The 22,566-nt window shown below is 37.8% G+C and overlaps 2 protein-coding genes across 3 annotated transcripts; both read left to right on the top strand.

The window, feature by feature from the left end:
- The first annotated feature begins 1,474 nt into the window (after nucleotides 1-1,474).
- LOC113152957 (E3 ubiquitin-protein ligase RNF126) lies at nucleotides 1,475-8,027 on the top strand. The gene is made up of 9 exons (XM_026346498.1): nucleotides 1,475-1,565; nucleotides 3,090-3,148; nucleotides 3,702-3,762; nucleotides 4,212-4,447; nucleotides 4,627-4,695; nucleotides 4,796-4,865; nucleotides 5,032-5,125; nucleotides 5,961-6,076; nucleotides 6,212-8,027. The coding sequence occupies exons 1-9, from the start codon at nucleotides 1,491-1,493 to the stop codon at nucleotides 6,389-6,391; spliced, it is 960 nt and encodes a 319-aa protein (XP_026202283.1). The 5' UTR covers nucleotides 1,475-1,490; the 3' UTR covers nucleotides 6,392-8,027.
- Nucleotides 8,028-8,846: 819 nt separating this feature from the next.
- bsg (basigin) lies at nucleotides 8,847-21,924 on the top strand. Of its 2 annotated transcripts, XM_026344924.1 has the most exons (9): nucleotides 8,847-9,063; nucleotides 13,669-14,019; nucleotides 15,815-15,983; nucleotides 16,820-16,908; nucleotides 17,315-17,451; nucleotides 17,631-17,907; nucleotides 19,618-19,642; nucleotides 19,727-19,799; nucleotides 20,752-21,924. In XM_026344924.1, exons 1-8 carry the CDS (start codon nucleotides 9,000-9,002, stop codon nucleotides 19,785-19,787), a joined length of 1,173 nt encoding a protein of 390 aa, XP_026200709.1. In that variant the 5' UTR covers nucleotides 8,847-8,999; the 3' UTR covers nucleotides 19,788-19,799; nucleotides 20,752-21,924. The 2 variants fall into 2 exon arrangements, with proteins under 2 accessions (XP_026200709.1, XP_026200708.1); XM_026344923.1 differs by lacking the exon at nucleotides 13,669-14,019.
- The last annotated feature ends 642 nt before the right edge of the window (nucleotides 21,925-22,566 follow it).

The following is a 22,566-nucleotide window of genomic DNA, read 5'->3' on the forward strand; positions in this document are numbered from 1 at the left end:
AAAAATCAGGCCAGACAGCTTGAGAGATGTGATTGGCTGACAGGCAGTCAGATGAGAACTCCTCATGCTTAACATGATGTGCCAAGCCAAAGAGATAGTCCAGACTTGTGTGATAAGTTTATAGCTGTCAATCGGCAGTCATGGTAATCACATTAGGGATACCTGTGAAAGAAATATTGATGAAAATGTAGTTTACAACGCTAAAAATAAAAACAGACCAGAAAAATATAAACAAAATCAATCATGTCTCCCTCCAAATCTTATGTAAGTATTCTCTGAGCCCTTCAGTTGTTGTTGGCGCCAGACAGCCGCCAACGCCAGCTTGGTTGTGTTCACACAAAATGAGACAATGTCTTTCCCATGTGAAAGGCTACTTATTTACTGTTTTATGTCTAAGATTTGACACTTGATAAAATTGTTCCAACAATTTCTGTCAAATAAGGACACAATACAAATCCACCTTTGACAAGATGTGTTGCTCAAAAACAGATGCTGCACAACTTTTAAACACTTAAGTATGCCTATTGGGCTCAAGGGGGGGTTGACAGGAATCCAGTGGAAAAAGTAACATGTGTCAAAATAAATCTAGCGCAGTGCCAGATCACAAAAACATATCTTAGCATGTGAGAAGGGAGAGCACAGGAGCCCTGAACCTGCATAGGTAAGACCTAGGTTTTTTTTTACTCATTTAGCCATGAGTGATGCAGTGTTGAGGTATATGATACAGATTTGATGGAGATATTGCATTAACCTGTATTGAGTTTTTCACTTCCCCGAGGCTTCTGTACTCGGCTGTGTCTTTTTAATCCGTTTTTTTTTTTTCCATCTTGATAGTGACAATCTTTTTTGCCAGTGCTGTAAGCCACTGGCTAAAGATACAGCAAAGCCACTTGATACACAAAGGCACCACCATGTGGCAACATTTTATAAAACGTATTATATAAAACAGTTAGTGTTAATGTTAATAATTCAACTACTTACAATGAAATAGGCAGAATTTTGTTTCCTTAAAATTACACAATTATTTAGCACAATGAACCTTAATTCTTAGGTAAAGAAATTATTAATTGACCCATTAATATTTGCATAATTAAACAATTTTAATGGGATTTTAAGAGGGAAATAATTGTATCAATCAATGTAAAATAAATTAAATTAAACTAAATTGATGGATTTTGTGTGATGTGATTTAAACCCTTTAAATCGTACCAATATGGGGAAAAGGCTTAGACAACTGATTCATTATTCTTTAAGTAGCACTTTATTTAGGCCTAACCCCCTGAATTAGCACCTGAATTTAAAAAAAGACTTTTTAGGGTTTATTTATAAATTTTTTAGTCAAGGTGGACAGTGGGATTAATAATAGACTGATATATTGAGGAATATAATCCAGTCATTTAAATCACATGTTCGCCGTATTTTCCAGGTTAACATTGTCCTTTTCGGTGCTCCGTAGTCCTCCCTCCTCTCTACCTGTATAGTTGCTAAAGATGGCAGAAGCTCCTCCATGTCCCAGCCGGTTCTTCTGTCACAGATGCTCGGCAGAAATTAGTCCTCGACTTCCCGTGAGTACCACCTGAACAGAGTGAAAACAGGGACCACTTATCAAAGTAAAAATGCTGTAGCCTTGTTGTTAGTTTAGCAGAAATTGGTGTAACAGAGCGGCCAACTGATAGCATGCTAACATGCTTAGCTGACTCTTACGAGATCTTGCTAGCGCTGCTCAATGGTAGCTACTCAGTGTCAGTTAGCTTGTTCTTAGTTAGTTAGATCTATAATTGTGCTAAAATGAACTGCTTAGCCATTACGCACAGAATAGTGAGACTTTTCGTGCAGGATTTGTAACATTAGCTGGGGAGGATCCTCTATTCATTATTGTTATATTATAGCATATTAGCCTAACTGTTAGCTGTCTTGGCTAGCAATAATGTTAAATGTCGACAATAGGGCGGTAATAAACTCGAATACTCCACTTGAGGTATTCCTTACATTAATTCACGTTAAACGTCGTTAACGCTCTTCTTTAGATTAGATGTATATGAATAATCTAGTGGTAACAATGCCACTGTGTCCCTTTCTTGTTTCGCCATTCAGTAAGGCACACAAGTGAGCTGGCTGTCACCTGCTAGAATGATCTGTTGAAGGGCTGTGGTTAAATACGCCTCTCACAATGTGAAGGATGAGCCACAGGTTTCAGTGGCTCGCAAAGACCAGTATTCGCCTCACACCACTTCTTTATTTTTTCAAAATCCCCCATACAAATGTATTATTTGACTTCATCTTTGTTTTATTATTTCAGTAATACTGCACTAGTGTCACGAAATAATCATATAAAAGTTAATAAAATGTAAAAACAAAAAGAAAACACAGGGACATGTATATATTCAAATATATCACGAGATATTATATTAGCTAAGGAATGTGTTGAATCTTGGTTAAAGGTAATTAGTAGTATGGAAAAAGACAGAGTTGGACTGATGGTGGCCAGGTGTGTTTTTTTTTTTGTAAACATCTTCCTCTGCAGATGTCCTGAAAACAGGAAACGGAGCCTCTACTTAATTTTCTCAGCTGTCCTTGGTGTTTGTGGAAGGAGCTTACAGACATTGTTTCCTGCACCAGCTGGTGGAGACAACAGTTCAGATAGGTGGTCAGGGTTAAAGAGGGAAGATCTTCTCTGACAGCATGTCTCATGCTGACCCCTCATGTCCAGCATGGTTATATTTAGGGACCAGGAGAGACAATCAGCATTCTGCACTCTAAGAAATCTGGTATTGAGGTATTCCTTCCTTTCTCAGAGCTTGTCTAGTGTTGCCAAATGTCTGTCAGACAGACTTTTATCAGACGTATGGACTGAGCTTAATCTGTAATTAGATCATGTCCAGTTGTTTTAATCAAGTCTAAATGTAATCTGTTTGGATTGCGCTCATCCCACTGTTCAGCTGGTCAAAACACCAGTGTACTTCTAAATCAGTTTCAGTATAAAGTTGAACGAATGAGCAAAACTTTACCTAATCTAGGTTTCTATTCTGTCCCCAGTCTAATATTTTGGTTTAAATTAATGTTTATTTTGTTTCTTTGTTTTTTTACAGGAGTATACATGTCCAAGATGTGAGTCAGGGTTTATAGAGGAGCTGCTGGAGGAGAGAAGGTTTGTATATTGAACATGTTATATCAACTTATCAGTGTATGTGTGTCTCAGTTGCATATACAGAGACACACACTATTCGTTATGGATGAAGAAAACCCCTAAATAGTCTTTTTTATGTTTTTCTTTATATGTTTTATCATCCTTCCTAACAATTAATATGTGACATTTATAGTATGACAGAGAAAACCTGTCATACAAAAAAAAAAAGAAGCTTTAAAACAGTAAATTTAGGAACCAGCAAAACATGAGTGTCTGGAACCAGTTCGATGATTGACACTGTCTTAGTCTCCATTCATCATCAGTCATTGCCGCACACAGTAATTCATCATATGAATACTTTGTAATCATATTTCCAGGTGCCTTAAACATTTAGATTTGACTTCAAATATGCAGTTGTGATTAGATTTGTTGCAAACAAAGGCATGCACTGCTATCTTTATTTGTTCAGATTGACTATGTATTACTTACCTTTATCTCTTTTTTCCAACTGTTGTCATATTCTATTCTTACTAAATCTACACATAACTTTGTCAACTATCTGTGCCCTGTTTAGTGCTGACAATGGCTCCGTGTCCACAATCTCCAGTGGGCCCCAGAACCAGCAATCATTTGAGGTTTCTAACTTATTTTTCTACTCAGATTATCTCTCACTGTTTTCACACACTCTTGAATAATGTGATACTCATTTTTAAAAACTGTTTCCACTGATGTTTGTGCTGATCTGGCAAGAGACAAAATGGAAATCATCTTAGGGTTTCCACTTCTGCTTTTACAAATACAATTCAGCCCTTCACAGAAATATAATCAAAAATGTCTGGGCTGATTCAACTTGGCCTATTCAAAGATAAGTGACACTCTTACTCTGCTATGTAGTTCGTATACCGTAAGTGTGAGGAGGCATTTTCCTGCAAAATACAAGAGGAAATGCTTTCTTTGGGATGACTTAAATTTATTAATAAAAACAAATAAACTGGTTCTATTGCCTTTAAGGACAGGTCACTTTCTGTTACTTATACCACAGCACTCAGCTTGCTTTGTTTGCTTTGCTCTTTGTGTCTTCTAGAATGTGGACCAGCATTTATTTACATTCCCTTCGAGCTATGGTCAGTTTGCTCTGGGTGTGTTTGATGACAGTTTTGATTTCGGAGCTGGACTTGGAACAGAGGATAATCGGGATGCTGAAAACAGGCGGGAAAGGGAAACGGCATCGAGACAACGGTATGGTGCCAGGCAACCGAGAAGTCGCCATGGTTCAAGACGACAAGCAGGAAGGCATGAGGGAGTTCCCACTTTAGAAGGGTAAAGCGCTTGTGCGACTGAAATATCACTTATTCTTGAGTTACTATGTGTGTCTTTGGTCACCCTTTCTCTAAGTGTTATTCGTCTACCTTGATTTGTACATGTCAGTATTTAAAAACGACTTTAACTAATATCTCATTCACAATATTCTTATTAAACCTGTATGTTCTCTTTTGTAGCATCATTCAGCAGCTAGTGAATGGAATAATTGCACCTACTGCAATGCCAAATATTGGTGTTGGACCCTGGTGAGTCTCTGGAACAGAGCTATAATGTACTAGGAAGCAATTTGTCATCAAAATACAACTGGCTTGGTCTGGTTGATCTAATGTTTCCTTTTTTTTAAAGGGGTGTTCTTCATTCAAATCCTATGGATTATGCCTGGGGGGCCAACGGACTTGATGCAATTATAACACAGGTAATTTTGGGAAGTCTTCAGATGTTTAAACAGAAGCTTTTTTTGGTTAGTTATACTAATTGTATAATACAAGATAATGTTGAATTTCATACTTTAGATGTGTATATGTTATTATACAAATGCGACAAATAACTTTCTTTTCACTCTTTCCCTCTTTCATCTGTAGTTATTAAACCAGTTTGAGAACACGGGACCTCCTCCTGCTGATAGGGATAAAATTAAGAGTCTTCCCACAGTACAAATCACAGATGAGCATGTTGGTAAGTTACAATAAAGAATAGTGCTGTAATAAGTTTTGTCATGCAAAGTTGGACACCAGTGCAATTTTGTTCAAAACACACGGCTGTTTGCTCCTTTTACATTGCAGTATGAGACAGAGGACCAGTCACACTTAGACTGACACCGACAAGCAATTTTACACTCTCCTATTAGCCTAACTGCATGTGATTTAGAGTAAGTATTTAGTCAAAATGTATTTAAGAACACAATATGACTGGTATATATACATTTAAATTTTTTTTATCATATATTTATGGATTTTTATATATATATATATGTTATATATATATTTCAGGAAAACTGCATGTTAATAAATATGCACATACAACAAAACACAACTAAAACAACAAACCAGTAAGGTACACAGCAAAGGCAACAGAGCCAGTTAAAGCTAATAAAAGCTAGCCACAGCTGTCCCTGACAAAAGCTGCATTCACTTCTTCCCTCCATGCCCCACCACCACCTAAATCTTTCCTGAAAATGAAATGAAATCAGTTTGTTGATGCCAGTATCATGATGAGTTAATTTGTTATACAACACAAAGAAGGCAGCAGCTGAATCCGACGGTGGAGAGTCGGTAAACTGGTCTTAAAGTCGCAGTAGCAGCCAATTTGGATTTGACTCTGACTGGTGTGATTAAGCTAATATTCAGTTGTTTAAGTTTAAATAATGTAATTAATAGTGTCATCACCAGTAAGGTTAAAAAGCACAATATAGGTGTACACCATTGTACTATTTTTAAGTGTTTATTATTCAAACCTACAGTGCTGTGCTACAGTACCGGGCATATCATATTTATAATGGTATGTTTTTCAGCTTCAGGACTGGAATGCCCTGTGTGTAAAGAAGATTACAGTGTTGGAGAAAATGTGAGGCAGCTCCCATGCAATCACATGTTCCACAATGACTGCATAGTACCCTGGCTGGAACAGGTATTAGTCATCAACGATTTAATGCTCTTTCCACCCTAACATTCAGCAGTAGTCAGTTACTATTGGAAACTGTTAAATTACTTTGAAACATCACCGATATGACTAAGGCAGCTTTATATTTTTTCTTCTCTCTAGCACGACACTTGTCCAGTGTGCAGGAAAAGCCTGAGTGGACAGAACACGGCAACAAACCCTCCAGAACTATCAGGGATGAACTTTACCTCATCCTCTTCCTCCTCCTCATCTTCTTCATCCTCCTCTACTCCTCAGTCTTCAAGTTCAGCCAGCAATGAGAACTCCACCGATAACTCCTAGAGAAACATTTGTCCTTATGAACCTATGAGTTGCTTATAGCTCCTAGGCTGCTGTACTTCAGAGCGGTGACCTCCAGTCTCTCCCTGCCGAAGGGCAGAGACCTGAGTGCATCTCGTCAGGAGCACTCAAGCCTAATTCAGGGGTGATTGATACATGAGATCCATGTAATTCTACTTGCCCTGTTGCTCCCACCTTCATCAGGAACCTGAACAAATGAAGGATGGAGGCCTGGAGTGCAGCTTCTGTCAGGGAGGATGTAGAGAAACATGGAAACTACAAGAGGCTCTATCTGCTTGAATCAACCTCATACAGGGAAGAAGAAAAACAAAGGAATCCAAAGGTAGAAAACTTGGGACAACAAGGCAGTTGCTGTAATTTCTTTAGTTTTTTTTTTTTTAATTTCCAGATTTCTATGATTTAAAACGAAAAGGAAAATTAAATGTATAGTTTGTCGCTTTTTATAACTAGTATTCATATCACAGATAATGAGAAAAAGACCCAAAGTGCACTGTCTAAGGGTGCATTTCAGTTTCTTTGTGGTTTAGAAGGCTGTTTGATATTTGATTAATTTAGTTCTCATATATGATGAATATGACATCATTTTTTTATAGTCAAGATCCTACAGTTTTAAGATTACCTGACACCTCACAGGTACCATTGTATGCACTTGAAACAATATGTCAAATTGCAGTAATTTTGTGCAGTTTCAACAATGATGTGAATAATCTTTATTAAATCACACACACACACATACAGGTTTGTTTATAAATTCTGTCTGAAAGGCCTGATAAATATGAGCTTTTCACAAAACACACTTAGAAACAGTTCAGTACATTTTAACTTAAGCATAAATTAAATATTTTTTCTAAAGTTGCCAGTTGAAGGACTATTGCAGTATGATCATGTATTAAGAAAATGGTATGAAAATAAAGATGTTTGGGTGCTATCACTCAAAATTCATGTAAATGGTTCTCCGTGTGTGTACATATTCTGGAGGCCTGCTTGTGAGCAACAGTAGTTGCACACTAAAATGGACTTGATGACATTGCATGGTAAAATTAAGCTTGTATTTCCAGAAGTGACAGTAACCACAAAGAAATGTGTTTTTATTTTGTGTGAACAACCACTGAGGCAAAGTTGGTGTTCTCTGCTGCGCTGTCTGTGCGGTGCTGTGGTTAGACACTAGATGGGAGTGCAGTAATCAAAACGACCATGACATTATATTTGATGATATTTTCTGTGGTACAGCAGATATTCTAAAATTGAACAAAAGTGACACAGTGACATGTTTGTCCTAATACCACATAAATAAAATAGTAGTATGTTAAACAGGTTTGGCTAACAAGCGGGTTGTGAGCCGTACTGGTTTGTGTTTCCCAGTATGAATTATGTGTTCTTTTGATGACGTCTTGCAGGCTCTTAGAACAACCAAGCACCAAGCGGGGAACAATAACATCATTAGTGAACACTGTTGGAAGTGATTTCAATGCATAATACAGTTCTGAGATGTTTTGTACTTTCAAAGTGAGGCCTGACCCAAGGCATTCCAATAGTAAACAGAGTCTATATTAAATCCTTCAATGGGTACTTGTGTGCTTTATGTTATCAACAAGCTAATAAATTCTGCTTCCTCTTATTGTTTAGTCACATGGGTGAATTTCCTCCACATTGTACCTTTCTTTTCCTCTGGGGTTTAGGTTCAAAGGCCTTTAATCTGAGGGGATTGTTCCTTTTGGACAGAACATTGGTCTAACTGAAAGATAAATCTATAAACCTGATTTATATCTATGAGTTTGACTTTACAATGTGAAGTTGCTACCTCGTGTATAGTTTGTTTCATTCTGATTAACACAGTAACCACAGTTATTACCTATTTAAAGTTGTAAAGTCACTACATCTGTCAGCATGGCACATTGGAATTTTGATTTCATGTATGTCATTTTTTTAATGTAAGTTTTCCATTTAATTTGTTCTACAAGTGTCCACTTTAGTGACACTTAACCCCACAGCAATATTTCCAATAACAGCATGTTTTGTGTTAGTATTGTAATTGTGTCATCTCTTAACACTGTTCAAAAAATTGTTTTTGTTTTGCTTTTGTACAAAGTTCAGAAATTGGATTTCTGAAATGATATGCATCCCTGATGAAACTGTTCTTAGTTTTCTACAGGTGAAAGCTACACTGCATTATGAGCAATTAGCTCTTGAGTTATTTCAACCCAACGTGAAACAATTCTGTTTTTGTATTGTTTGCATGCTACAATCATTTACCTTCACTTATAATCAGGCCATTAAATACGTTAAACTTAGTATAAGTTAAGAAAATTGGAAGAGAATATAAGCAAAGATTAAGTTTGAATGAATTCAGATACAAAGCACCATAAGTCACATTTGACGTGACCACGCCTCTGAGCTTGCGTCATGCGTACGTGCTTATCAGTGCGTGTACGTGAGGTGCAACTAGAGGACGAACGTCGACTTCGGTTCCAGTGACACGCTCGGCTCAACGCGGAGAAGTTCACCCGAAGAGGAGGAAGAAAAATCGGCTTTCCCTAATCAACGATAACTCTATTTATTCGACGATTTTATAGATACTACATTGTTAACCATGAAGTTAGTGTGGGCTGTGACTGCCCTTATTCTGGGCTGCTGGCGAGCTAGTGCGTCTACAGGTAAGATTTTTTTGGTCAGCCATGTTTGTTGAAGATGTAGACTTTGCCCTGAAAACGAACATTGACATTATTATCGCTACTTCTCTGTGTGAAGGTAACAACAACTGGGCTTTTCTCTGTCGCATACGTTTTCTAGGAAAACTACACGTTAAAGTCCATATTCAGCATTAAACTGTCACATATTGACGTTTGCTGCTAGGCGGACGCTGGTGATAATGCTAGCTAATTAGCGGACAGTAAACCGGGCCATTTTGTGACTGCGCTACAGCACTAAATGTGATATTTTCGATATATTTTTTTTGTCATTGTCTCACATAAAGTGAATTTAAATTTCTATCTTATGGTAGTGTTATCTTGCCACTTGAAGTTATATTACAGTGAAGGGTCTTCGGTAACGATAACCTTTGTATGTTGGCACGTTAGCTAAACGCTAGCAACGTTGCCCAAATCGCAGTTGCCTGACATTACAAATGGTTGCTATCAGTGTTGCAGTTGCTGTTTAAAATTTTCTTTCATTTTTGTTTTCTGACCTACGCCATGTTTACCAAAACCGTGGGTAAAATGATTCCAGCCATTAGGTAAGCCGCTTACGAAACGGAGTGCAGCCTTGTAACATTAGAAAGAAATCCAGTTGTCACGGCTGAACATCAGGCCTCACCTGTGTGACTGACGATCTTCACCGACCATGTTAGATCTACCAGCTCCACGCACTTCGCCATAGTTGTTGTTTTTTTTTTTCCAGTTTTAAGCGGTCATCATTTTGTCTTGGATTCAACAAGTCACATGGCTTGCTCAACGTGACGCTTAACTTATTAGCTGTCACAGTATAAGCTGAGCTTCCTGTCATTCAGTTGTATTAACTTGACATTACCAAATTACTTGTCAGTAGCCTCTCTGCTTGCTATTGCTTGGTCGACCTGGATCGCCAGACTAACGCGGTGCTTTGCTTGGCTGCTAATGATAACGATCAATTATCTGTTGTCTGTGTCATGTGATGCTGTGTTTGCCACTATGATGGTAAATAACTGACTAGGACAAGCATTTGTTTAGTGAATATTTTGTTGTAACAGCCCTTAGGGATTAGGTGGAGCAGGAGGCCTGTTCATAGGGATTCTTGGGTTACCAGGCAAGACTCAGCAGTTCAAGTGGTGTTATTATGAAGCTGCTAAACTATTATTGTTTTGACAGGAACCAAATGAGCGTGGAAGTTTGAAAATGTAGTTATACTCCTCACATGCAAAATTGACATGTAGGTCTCAGATTCCAATCACATTGTATTAACTTATGTCTGGCATTTACTGTTGTGTGGCTTTTCTTTTTTTGCATTGTGTATTTAATAGGGGGAAATTGTAACAATGAGTTTTATTACTGGAACTGGTACTCCCATTCTTATGACACTTTAGAAAACCAGGGGTGAGTCATTTCACTTCACCACAGCATTTCATCACCCCATGACATTTATTAAGGACATGTGCTGCATCCCTGGTTTCATAAATCAAATGTTTAACAGGGTATTTTTAATTTTGAGTTGGTGCCATCTACCACAATTTATGAATATTATAGGTATTATTGTAGTTTAAAAAAGTGCAAGAAACCCTCATGCCGCTCACTTGATAATGACAGAGGTGAAGTGGATCAGGAGTAAAATGAGTTGTCCCTAGAGTTTCAGCTTCTTTTATTTTTTATTTTTAGCCTAACTTTGGCAAGAAAAATAGGTTGTCATGCATCAGGGTAGGTGAGGCGGCTACTTGTGAAAAAAGCATGAAATATCCTATTTTTAAACTTGTTAAAGAATTTACTAAATAGCGTTGAATATAGACTCATTTTGTTATTGCCCTCCATTTTGAGACTAAAGCTACTTAACCAGCTCTCATCCAAATTATCCATTTATGATCATGACAAAAGCCCTTAGTCAAAGCAGTAGCACTGGTAGTAACTCTCTTTTCTTGCTGGTGTGGGAGTTGACATCCTTTCAAAAGTAGTGACTGTGTGCTGGTCCACCTCAAATTAATGATTACATTAAATGAAGTAGCTACCTGATTAATGCAAGATCGAGTTGAGATTCAAAATATTTATATTGGCTATAAATAACTGAGCAAGAATAAACCTGTTCATCAGAAGTTGCTTATTTCTAAACATGGCAATGACCAAATTATACAGGCCATTAATTAAAGCTTGAGCTGGCCTCCTTCAACCATGTTTCTCAATGTGTTACTTCGCATATTGTACTGTATTGTTGGCTTCACCTGTTGAGCATGAAAATTTCAAAATACTTTGAGTGTTGAAAGTGGCCTGAGGATAAGTTAGTCTTTGTATATACTCTACAAAAGGCTGAATAAATCCCTCCCCAACTTGTAAATTTTTAACCAGCCAGTTGAATAAAAGTTGAGACAGACTTTATGGGAAAAGTCTGAAGTACAGATAGTCATTCTTTCAGTTTATTTGCTACCTTCTAGTCTGTGTGCTTAACACGTCTTGTTCAATCACATCAAATATTCAATCCTTTTCCTGTGAAATGGTAAAATGGTTGATTTCTAGCCCTGCACATTGTTCCGGCTGTTGAAATTGTTGATTACCGCATGCAATGTAGAAAACTTACTTTGAAATTCATTCTTTGGAGGGACTCCAAATTAAATGGACCTGATTCATTATGTCAAACAGAAGATTATAGGCAGTAAACCAGACAGTCAGGATTTGTGTGGTTTACATCTAATCACAGTAGGGACTCTGAGCCAGGACTATATTTAATTTTGAACTTTCATAAAGCATGTGCTGTGAAGGTGACCTTTGGAAATGGTAGGGAGGCTACTCTAAGTTAGAAATGTTACTTGATATGCATGTAGAGACAACTGTCTGGTTTTTCTTTTGTTTTTACTAATATATGCTTACAGTTTTGATTCTAAATTGTTATTCCCAAATTAAAAATTAACTTTATCTTTGTGAAGGAAATGTAGGGGGGAAAAAAGGAGATGTTATAGGCGAAATGGCTGGCTTTGCTTTAGCCTTTAGTGTGAGAAGGTTACTCTTTTTTTGGACCTACCTAAGTAAATGACCTGAGCACCACTGAGTGGGTCAAATACTAAAAAACTGGTTGCCTGGAAAACCTTGTGGATTATTTTGGTGTCTGATTTAAGCTTTAAGCACATACTAATGCATAACGCAATAATATTCATCCAACTGGACTTCACAGGATTGTATTTCATTGTCTCACCGGTATGTGAAACAACACAACCACCCCAAACCAGCTTCCTCATCACCAGCATAGGGAGAAAATAAGTTTACTGATTTTTGCCATCTGTACACACTCAGCAGGACTTGACAGCCTACTCAAAATCACCAGAGCTTTAAAGAACTTTCTGATCATCTTTCTGTAAGTTTATAAGAATATTTGAATTGTAGCATATTGCATTAAACAAACTGTTTTTTTTTTTTTCTTAATCTGTTTTGTAACACAGAGGATACTGACTTGTGCCTCAGTGTCATGTGCATAGCCTTACATTAAAAGGCAGAAAGTCTTGAAAAACACTTAGTGGCCCATTTAAAAAAAAAAATAAAAAATAAAAATAATTGCTTTGTCCCTTATTTTTTATTTAGCTTTTTTAAACAACATCTGCTTGTCATGTTTCTTTACTTTCATTATAGAGCTCCAGACATGATGTGACTAGTTCTGTTTATGCTGCCATGTTGCCAGGAAGCATAAGTGAAGATGAATGGAACTAGTATGATTTTCAAGCTACCAGTTTATTCTAAGAACACTAGGATTACAGATCTGCCGTATCCAGACATCTATTTCCTTTGCCACTTCATCATTTTACAAATCAACATACGGAACATCAGTGTATATTACTTGTGTGAAAATCCTGGTAGTCTGTAGTTCTGTGCTTTAAGAAGAGTTAATTAGAGGATGTCTGCAGCATTACATTTGTCTATATGACAACCACCATCTACCTTTTTTTTAAGTTGGCATTCTCACCCAGTGTCATAAGTTAAATTACTGGTGAATTAGTGAAATGTCATTACTCCTTCTGACATGGCAGTGTCACTTCTCAGAGCTCTATACATTGTCTCATTTCACGTGAATGCTACTGGATACTTTTAATGTTTTGTTTTTTTTCCCCCTCTTGTTATTATTTTGGGATGGAATTATTAACATTAATACTGACTCCGCTCAAAGTTTGTTTTTTGTTTAACACAATTTTCTAGCAGCAATGAGTTAATGCCTTCCTAAGATTCAGAACTAAACATTTAGAACTTGGCGTATATTACAAAGCGGCTGTATTACAGTATTATGGTTTTAGCTTACTCTACACTAGTTCATACCTAAATACCCATTTTTATTTCACATTATTTTATCTTAATTGCTAAGACTACCAAAATTTGGATACCCTTGTATCGCTGACCTGTTCTTTTTCTTTGTGTGCTTGCTTTTCATATTTTCATTTCATTTGTTTTATTAACTTTATTTTTTCTCTTTTCTGTTTGTTTGTCTTTCTTCCATCACTGCCATTTATCACTAATCCATGAAATCATCTGGCTTGCTTTAAACCCACCACATTTAAAATTTCTTAAAATGTGTCTGCTGGGTTCACTTTAAATGGTACTCAGCGGGTTTTATCAAGTCTCCCCTCTCTCAGATTAGGTTGATCAATGACAGTGCAGAGCTGCATTGCGAGGTGATAGGGAGCCCCATTCCTGAGGTACAGTGGTGGTTTGTAGAGGGTGAGGAGCCCAATGAGACCTTCACCCAGCTGTTTGACGGGGCACGAGATGACCGTGTGCAAATAAATGCCACATATATAGCACACGCCACTAGTACCATTCACCTCGTTAGCCTCGCCCTCAACGACTCAGGCACATATGAGTGCCGTGCTTCCAACGACCCTGATCGCAATGAACTGAAGAAGACGCCAAAAATCAAGTGGATCCGATCGCAGGCAAATGTTATTGTAATTGAAAGTGAGTGGCAGAAGAAGCATAAGGAGAGTCAAGTCTAGCTTGATTGTAATCTCCTCATTAGTGAAGTCCTGGACATTCAGCTCCTACTACGCTCCTATGCTTCCTGGTCCAATACCCTGTTCATACTGCTTCACCCAATATACACTCCCCCTCTGCTCTCCCCAAACTCTTCAAGGTTGTTTTGTAGTAGAATATGAACTTGGTTATAAAGCGTGGCTGTGCCGCTCCCTAATCCTGACACAAAACATGTCTTCAATCTGATGCCTTTTTTCTTTGTTTTAGAGCTTAGGGTACGATTATGGTTTTCTTTGCATAATACTGGTCATAAGGTTTGAAACTTGCAAATGGCTCCTGCTGGGGAAAAATATTGCACATAAAAACAAAGTATTTAATTGTTTTACAAAAACAAAAAGGGCTGTCAGATTACCTGAGACATTCATATTGCTAGCATGTTGCTTAATTGATACTAACACTGGCAGTGCCCCTTGCATTGATGCTTGTAGACCCATTCCTGTGGCTTTGCCTACTGAACTATAGGCACAGAAGATGGCAACTAATTACTAAGATACATCCTTAGCCATGGGGCATCTTTCTGCCTTGTGGTCCAGTATTATTTTTTTCACTTTTTGAAGAATTGGTAATTCTCTTCAAATAATTGAAGCTAAAATACTTTGATATTGTGTTTTACCAAACTCCCCTTTGTTGCTTCTTCTGCATGTCTTTATTAAATCTTTCCCCCACAGCCTTTTGTAGATTACTGTATCTGTTAGATTTCCAGTACGAATCCTACACTTCCCTTCATTCTACAGTTGGTGGGACAGGTCTCCCCATTTAGGGGAGCTCTTTCTGCCCTTCCTAAAACATTGTGTACATTTATATAGAAATTGTACTGATGTCACAGTGTTCTCTTAATATGTGAGTAGATTTGTTTTCTTCCCAGACTTGGTAAGTTGAAGAAAATACAAAGGACGTAGTTGATGATTCTTCTTTTCACCAAACCAAACAATTCACTCAGCAATTGCTTTAACAAAAATGTCTTGTATCCCAACCTTTGGTAACAATAGGATAAATATCTCAGGAAGGCAGTGCAGTGATTTCATATTGGACACCTAGAAATTCCTTATTATATTCCCTTTATCTTTGTTGTCAGTTACTGCTATCATGGGTTCAGAACTATTGTTCATGGTATTTCCATGCCCAAATCATTGGGTACATCCCAATTCCCTCAATTGTGTATGTTTCCCTCATTCATTTTCCTGGTGTTGGTTCCTCCCACTGAATAAGTGAGGAAAGATCCAAGGACAAAACACAAAACAAGGAAATTGTTCAGAGAAATTGGATATCCTTTTTGTTGTTCGTATATGATGACAGTGAATCAGCTCTGTCTGATTTGTCTTTATACTATTTGACAAACATCTTTTCATTTGTTAAAATATGCATTCTTTATTTATATTGTGCTTCAATCAGTCAAACTGAGAGTGCCCAGAGTCCATACACACACAAACCGGGATTGATAAACATGGAACAATAAAGGGAAATGGGATGTAGCCAGACGTTTTTGTGAAGGCAACTGTTGAGTGTTATAAGACAAAATATAATTTAGACCATAGTTAAAAAATATATATTTATCCTGTGATGCATTTTAAGGCATATCCTGATCATGAATTAAATTAGGCTGATAAAATAACCTTTTATGTCTAAAATCTGCAAAATATTATCTGATGTCTGTAAGGTGAACATTTTCATCTCAGAAGTTACAAATAATAATTTTATCCCCTTGTCTGTTCATTCTAAGCCCCAACCATCATTGCCGACCCCACTGAGGTCACCAACCAGACCTCTGCTTTGCTCAGATGCAACTTGACAGGCTCCACACTTCCCATCCATGGATCCCACTGGATGCATAATGGCAAAGTCATAGAAAAGTCTAAGACCACTGACTCCAATTCGTACACGACCCTCCAGTAAGTATGCGTTTCTCCTCAAGTTAGCCGTATGGGCAGAGCTGTCCTGGAGTTAGCCGGACACAAATAAGGTGCTTGTATTGCAGAAGTTTTTTTTAAATTTTTATTTATTATTTTTTTTACTACAAATCACTGATTGGCAGTAGTAAGTGATTGAGTCATATAAATAATGACAACCCCATTTTTAATACACATCCCATGAAATGCAAAGCTAAGCATCATTGACATAAAACTTGTTTAACTAATCCTAAACCTAGAATAGAGCTATATTTGTTTTGCATATTCATATTCTGGCATAGTGTATTAGTATCTCTATGTTCAGATATTCTCTGCCTCACACTTTGCTGTCTGCTTTTCTGTCATCCCTCCCCCTCTCATTTTCCCTCTTTTCTCACAAGCTGCCCCCATTAGCAGCAGAGCTAGTGGAACCATTCATGCATTCACTGCTGTTGATTAGCAGAGAGATGGACTGTGCAGACGTGCAGCTTTGCCAGTAGTCTTCGCAGCAGAGATAAGCACCCCTAGCAATGTGCTCACTTAACCTGACTTAATTTCCCATTAGAGAGAGCAGGCAGGACTGTACGGGACGGTAGCGTCAAACAATAGTGGGACTGTGATTAACATGGAAAATTTTGAGGTATTTGTTGTATGGACAAGCAGCTTTAGTTTTACCCTCAGCTCTTGAGCATGAACAGGCTTTCATTGTTGATTTTCTACTTGGCCAAGTGGAAAACTAATCAGTCATTAAAGTTACTGGTGAAGTAGGTACCTCGAAACATGCACTTGATTATTTCTGAGTGTTTCATAGGTTTTTCTCTCTTGTGTTTTTAACTTAGTTTGGACAAGATCACCTTTACTTCAGGTGGAAAGTATGAATGCGTGTTCCTGACTGAACCAGAGTTGAAGCAGACAATTGAAGTCAAAAGTAAGTTTATTCATAATTTTACAAATCAATTTGGTGATTAGTGTTCGTGGAGTGACACCCCCCCCACACACACCCAAACAACTCCTGAGTTGGCTGACCAATTCCTTCTGCCTGTATTTTTTGTTTCCCTGGACAAGACACTGAACCCCCACACTGTCCAAAGACCACAGCCACTGAGGCTGCACAAGCCAGTGGTACCAGTCTTGAGCCATCCGGTGCAAAACGTGTGCCTTGATCTGCTGTGGCGACAGTGTCAATATAAATACAACAGTTAAACGAGATGCTTTGGAAAAATTGATGTTGGCTCCTGGCTTGCTTGTTGCTCCAGATTAAAAGATTAAATGTATCTTAATAAATTCCCAAACCTTTATATTCTAATTTGAACGGGTTTCTCTTCTTCCTGTAGCACTTCCCCATGTTTCTGCCTACAAGCACTCTGAGCATGGCAACGAGAATGACAAAGCTGTGTTGATCTGTGTGAGCCATGGCTATCCACTACCCACAGACTGGACCTGGATTAAAGAGGATGAGCGTGATCAAATGGTATATCTCTCATGCTTGTCATTTTGATAATCAGTATTTAATGTAATTATTTCAGTTGTCATTGATACTGTGACTCTTTCAGTTAAAACTTATATGTCTAGTATTTCAATTGTGGAATGAAATTATGCGTAATGGTTACATCTGTCTTTTTGTCTATTTTGTTTACACACAATCCTCAGCCTATTACCAATGGCACTAGTGATAAATACGAGATCCAGAACACCCCCAACAAGACCACCTTGACCATTAATGACCTAAACATCGAAAAAGATATTGCAAACTACGTCTGCTCTGGAACCAGTGAAATTGGCACAAACAGTGACAAGATCTACCTGCGTGTCCGCAGTCGCTTGGCTGCTCTTTGGCCCTTCCTTGGCATTGTGGCTGAGGTCATCATCCTGGTGACCATCATCTTCATCTATGAGAAGAGGAGAAAGCCTGATGAGGTCAATGACGGTACGTATGTCACGTTGCTTACACCTCTACATATGAACAACTCTTGGACAACAGACAATTACATTGGTACCAGGAGAATTTTACATGGATCAGGCAAAGCAGAATTGCAACATTTGCCTTGCTTTTACATTAATTAGTAATTGGCTCTAAAGTTTTAACTTAAACTTAACTTTAAAAATCTAAACTTGAGTTGAGTCTTTAGTGATGATACATGACAGAGTATAAGTGTCTCATCTTATGCAATTGGACACAACAAAAACAAAACTTAATGGTCATTTCTCTGTTTTAGTATTAGTTGGAAAAACAATACCACACGTATAATATAAATACATCTGCATGTTTAGTGGGGATATGACTATTTCCCAACCTGCATTAAACTTTTTGTGGGAAAGCCTTGTTCTCTGATTTAATGTTTTGATAAAATAATGTAGATAAATCTTTTAGTAAGACCAAATGTGTCACTTTAACTGTTATAAGGATATATTGCCCTTTCAAATCTGGGACTATTAAAGCAAATGGTGGTGCTTTTTTGTCGGAGATATCTAGAATGTAGCTGCATGCATTCAAATGAGATCTTATCATCTTTGGTTTTGTTATTATTTGAATTTTTAATTGAAAGCAATTGGCTTTCACCCATGTGTAAACAATCTGAGATAGAAACTTTTTTTTTTTTATTTACATTTTGACTTCTCTGTTCGCTGCTGATTTTGCATTTTGGTAAGTGAACAAAACTGCATGTCAGACTGAAGTGGTTGGGCTGGGATAACCGTGTGGGAGGGGGCCTATGGGAGTCTGAATTAACTGCTTTCGTAGTCACCACTTCTAAGAGTAACATGCTCAAAGATTTGGTCACTCTTTCACTGGCCCTGCAATCTGACAACTGAGCAAGCTTTAAATATTTTCTTTCCACTTCTTTTCCTGGTGTTTTAATCACAATTGAGCCAATGAAAGAGTCAAACGAGACACTCAAACTAGTGTCCTGATTTGACAAGGAATTGGATAGGTTAAAAAGTGAGAGGTTTCAGCGTTCTGTCTGCATGCCTTCTGCATCTTGTACTCTTATGCATGATAAATGAAAGGTGACCCTCTTCTCCAGATTAGTATACCATTTACCATTTGTCTTATTCACCATTTGGCCACAAAGATGGCCTCCTCTTTGCCTTATTTTGTGAATACATGCCCTTGCTCTGGTGTTTATACTGCCACTACATGCCAGGATGTGTGTTACGTCTGCTAGTTAAAATATCTACTGTTTTTATCTCAATATGGCCACTGCAGTGTTCCTTTGGTGTCCTTTGCTTTTATTGCATGAGGCTCTGTGATGCTGGGTGGGTGGGTGCTGACTCAGGACAGTGTACAAATTGTTCATGGATGGCAATTTTCAAATATTAATATAGATTTGTTTAAGCAACATAATGGTTTACAAATTGACATTTAGTTATGTCATTCTATAGAACGCAAACCATGATTATGTAGAATTACACAATGAATTATTTAACAAGGATTTTGTGGTAGAATTTATTGCCAGAAATGTAACAGGTGGGCATGCCTAGTAGGATTTAATTATGATCTCGTTGGAAAGATTATCCCATTTTAACCTTTTGCTATGATTTGTTGGGGAGGGGCATGTGTTACTCACACCGGTCATAGACGCATAACCTGCAATTAGCTGACTCTTGTTTTTGTTTGTCTTCAATGACTGCTGTCCAGATGATGACTCAGGATCTGCTCCTCTGTAAGTACTATCAGCAGCTCAGTATCTTCATTCTCACTTTGCATATATGCTGTTGTTACAAAACTCATATTTGTTCTTTTTCAGGAAGAGCAATTCTACTGCTAACCACAAAGACAAGAATGTGAGGCAAAGAAATTCAAACTAGAAGCTGAAAGAGGTGTGTATGTGAGAGGGTGAAATCATCCATTGATAGTTATTAAAATAAAAAGATATTACACTGCCTGTCCAAAAAAGGGGACACCTCCTGGATTTAACTAAGTGAGATGTGTGATGCAGTGAGTAGCTTCTCATTTCTTAAACAACCATGTCTGAAGACACATTCTGTGGTTGTGGAAAAGATGTTAATCTGTTTCAGAAGGATCAAATTATTGGCATGAGTCGAGCAAAAAAACATCTAGGGGAGATTGTTGCAACTAAACTGGGTTTAAAAACTGTCCAATGGAAGAAGGTCATGTGGTCTGATGAGTCCAGATTTACCCTGTTCCAGAGTGATAGGTGCATTAGAGTAAGAAGAGAAGCAGGTGAAGTGATGCACCCATCATGCCTAGTGGCTACTGTACAAGCCTGTGGGGGCAGTGCTATGATCTGGGGTTGCTGCAGTTGCTCAGGTCTAAGTTCAGCAACGTTATGTGTCCAAAGACTGAGGTCAGCTGACTACTGAATATACTGAACGACCATGTTATTCCATCAATGGATTTTTTTTTTTGTGGTTCAGAGAGCAAGACACATCATTTTCACACATGGATTGGTCACCACAGAGTCCAGACCTTAACCCCAGGAATCTTTGGGATGTGCTGGAAAAGAATTTTTGCAGCAGTCTGACTCTCCCATCGTCAATACAAGATCTTGGTGAAAAATGAATGCAACTAATTAATAAGAATACATTTTGTGACATTGCAGAAGCTTATCAAAACAATGGCACAGCAAATATGTGCTGTAATCAAAAGGTGGTGCAACAAAATGTATTTATTTATTGATTTATTTTTTGGACGGGCAGTGTATTTCCAGATATTTGGATGTAGCATGTAATAAATTTGACTTTTTATCTAAAGTAAGGTCTGACCTAACTCTCTCCCCCCCCCCCCCCCCCCCCCCCCCTTTTCCTGTAGGGATGTGCAGTCCAGGATTCAGCGGTTATGTGGCACATTCTACTGTGCACCCTGCAATTTTAAGTACCTTTTATTGCTTGGGTGTTATTGTTTTGAGAAATTGACTGGTTTGCTCTGATTTTCTTTTCTCCTATATCCTTCTCCACATTGTGCACCCAGAGAACATAGTGTGAAATATTTTTCTGCTTGAGGCTGAGGTGCAAATATTGCATGAGTTTAAATGCTGTTCTAGCAAAAGTGTGTGTTGTAAAATCAGTAGAATGTTCACATGAGGAATACTTAGTTTGTGGTTATTTTATTCTTTATTTCATGCTAATGCTTCCTACAGTGACCTCACAGTTGTCAGTCTTTGCGTTTATGTTCTCCAATTGTCAGTGATTACTTGTAAGTCAGCATATTAGAATCAGAAACATTTGTTTCTGGTAAAGTCACTGCCATTCTTTTAGCAATGACTGAAGTGTTTGAACTGGTTTGATTTATCTGTCCCAACAACACCACCACCACAAACCTCTAAGTTTTAGACTTGGCCTTGACAAGCATTTCTTGGCTTTTCGCATTTTGGTTACTGGTTGTAAGTTTAAAATAAGAATGTGTAAATGACTAAGATTGAAGGCTTGCTAGGTTTTTGTTGCTTTAAGAAGGTTTTAATAGGAAAGCTTTTGTCCTTTTTTTTAAATCAAGTTTGGTTTGGTTTGTTTTTTTTCTCCATTCATTTTTAATATTCACTTATTTTAAATGGAAGTTTAAGTCTCCGGTGTTTTTTTTTTTTTGTTGTTGCCAGTGTCACATCCACAGGAAAAAAATCTATTAAGGACCAAGTACAAGAGATATCTGTTGCTTCTGTTGAATACAATTTTAATTACTACACACTGTTTAAAACAGCAGGTAAACATTTAATGAGATGATTTTTTTTCTTTTTCACTTGGTGTGAGCTAAGATAAAACATTTTGTGCGCGATTGTTGGACCGTCATCTCTGTTCCCTTTACTATGTAGATGATTGAGAAGCCATATGTTATTTAACCTGAGTAGTGTTGTGATTGGATGTTACCATTGAAGAGTTACAAATAAAGACTTAGCCAGACTTGTGTAATTTGTTGTACTTTTCATGTACATGGAAATACCATCTATTGTACAACTTGCACAAACTGAATAAAGGAATATGATTTTATGAATCTGTTTACTTAATTGACTTTAACTGAAATGAACAGTTTCCTTTAAAATGCTGGTCAAGAAGTGGCTGCACAGATCATTAACCGTATGTGTTGAGTTACTGTACTAATTCACTGTTCAAGTGTCTGTTACTCTAGCTGTCAGTGATCTGTTTAGGCAGCACTGATCAATTGTGTGGACCTATAAATCTTTCTAAAAGATGTGGCCCGTGTTTGTCCATCGGTACAGTCTACCTTAAAACAGGTGCCCTTATGCTCACTGAAATGGTTTCTGCTCACTAGGTATTCCAGTCCCTCAGAATTTGGAAAGTTCAGCTTTGTTTTATGTGAAAACTACACAAACTTCACCTAAGATGCTGTCATTGATAGATTTAGGCTGCCTCAAATGGTGGAACCTGCTTTTTAGCCTCATTCTCATCTAAACTAAACATCAGTTCCACCAGAAGGGGACAGAGCTCCTAATGGCCAGTATGAAAAGGAGGAGTGACCTCAAGCAGAAACTGTGCAGCTGGGCACCTTACCACCGGAAGATTGTGGTAAATCTGTGTTAAACGTGCAAAACCAATCCATCACTGGAAGCCTCAGTTCTTAAACATCAAGATTTCTGCTACATTTAGGTCTAAACCTGTGGGACTTTGACCTTTT

This window comes from Anabas testudineus, chromosome 4 (assembly GCF_900324465.2).
Source record: "Anabas testudineus chromosome 4, fAnaTes1.2, whole genome shotgun sequence".
Classification (NCBI taxonomy): Eukaryota; Metazoa; Chordata; class Actinopteri; order Anabantiformes; family Anabantidae; genus Anabas; species Anabas testudineus.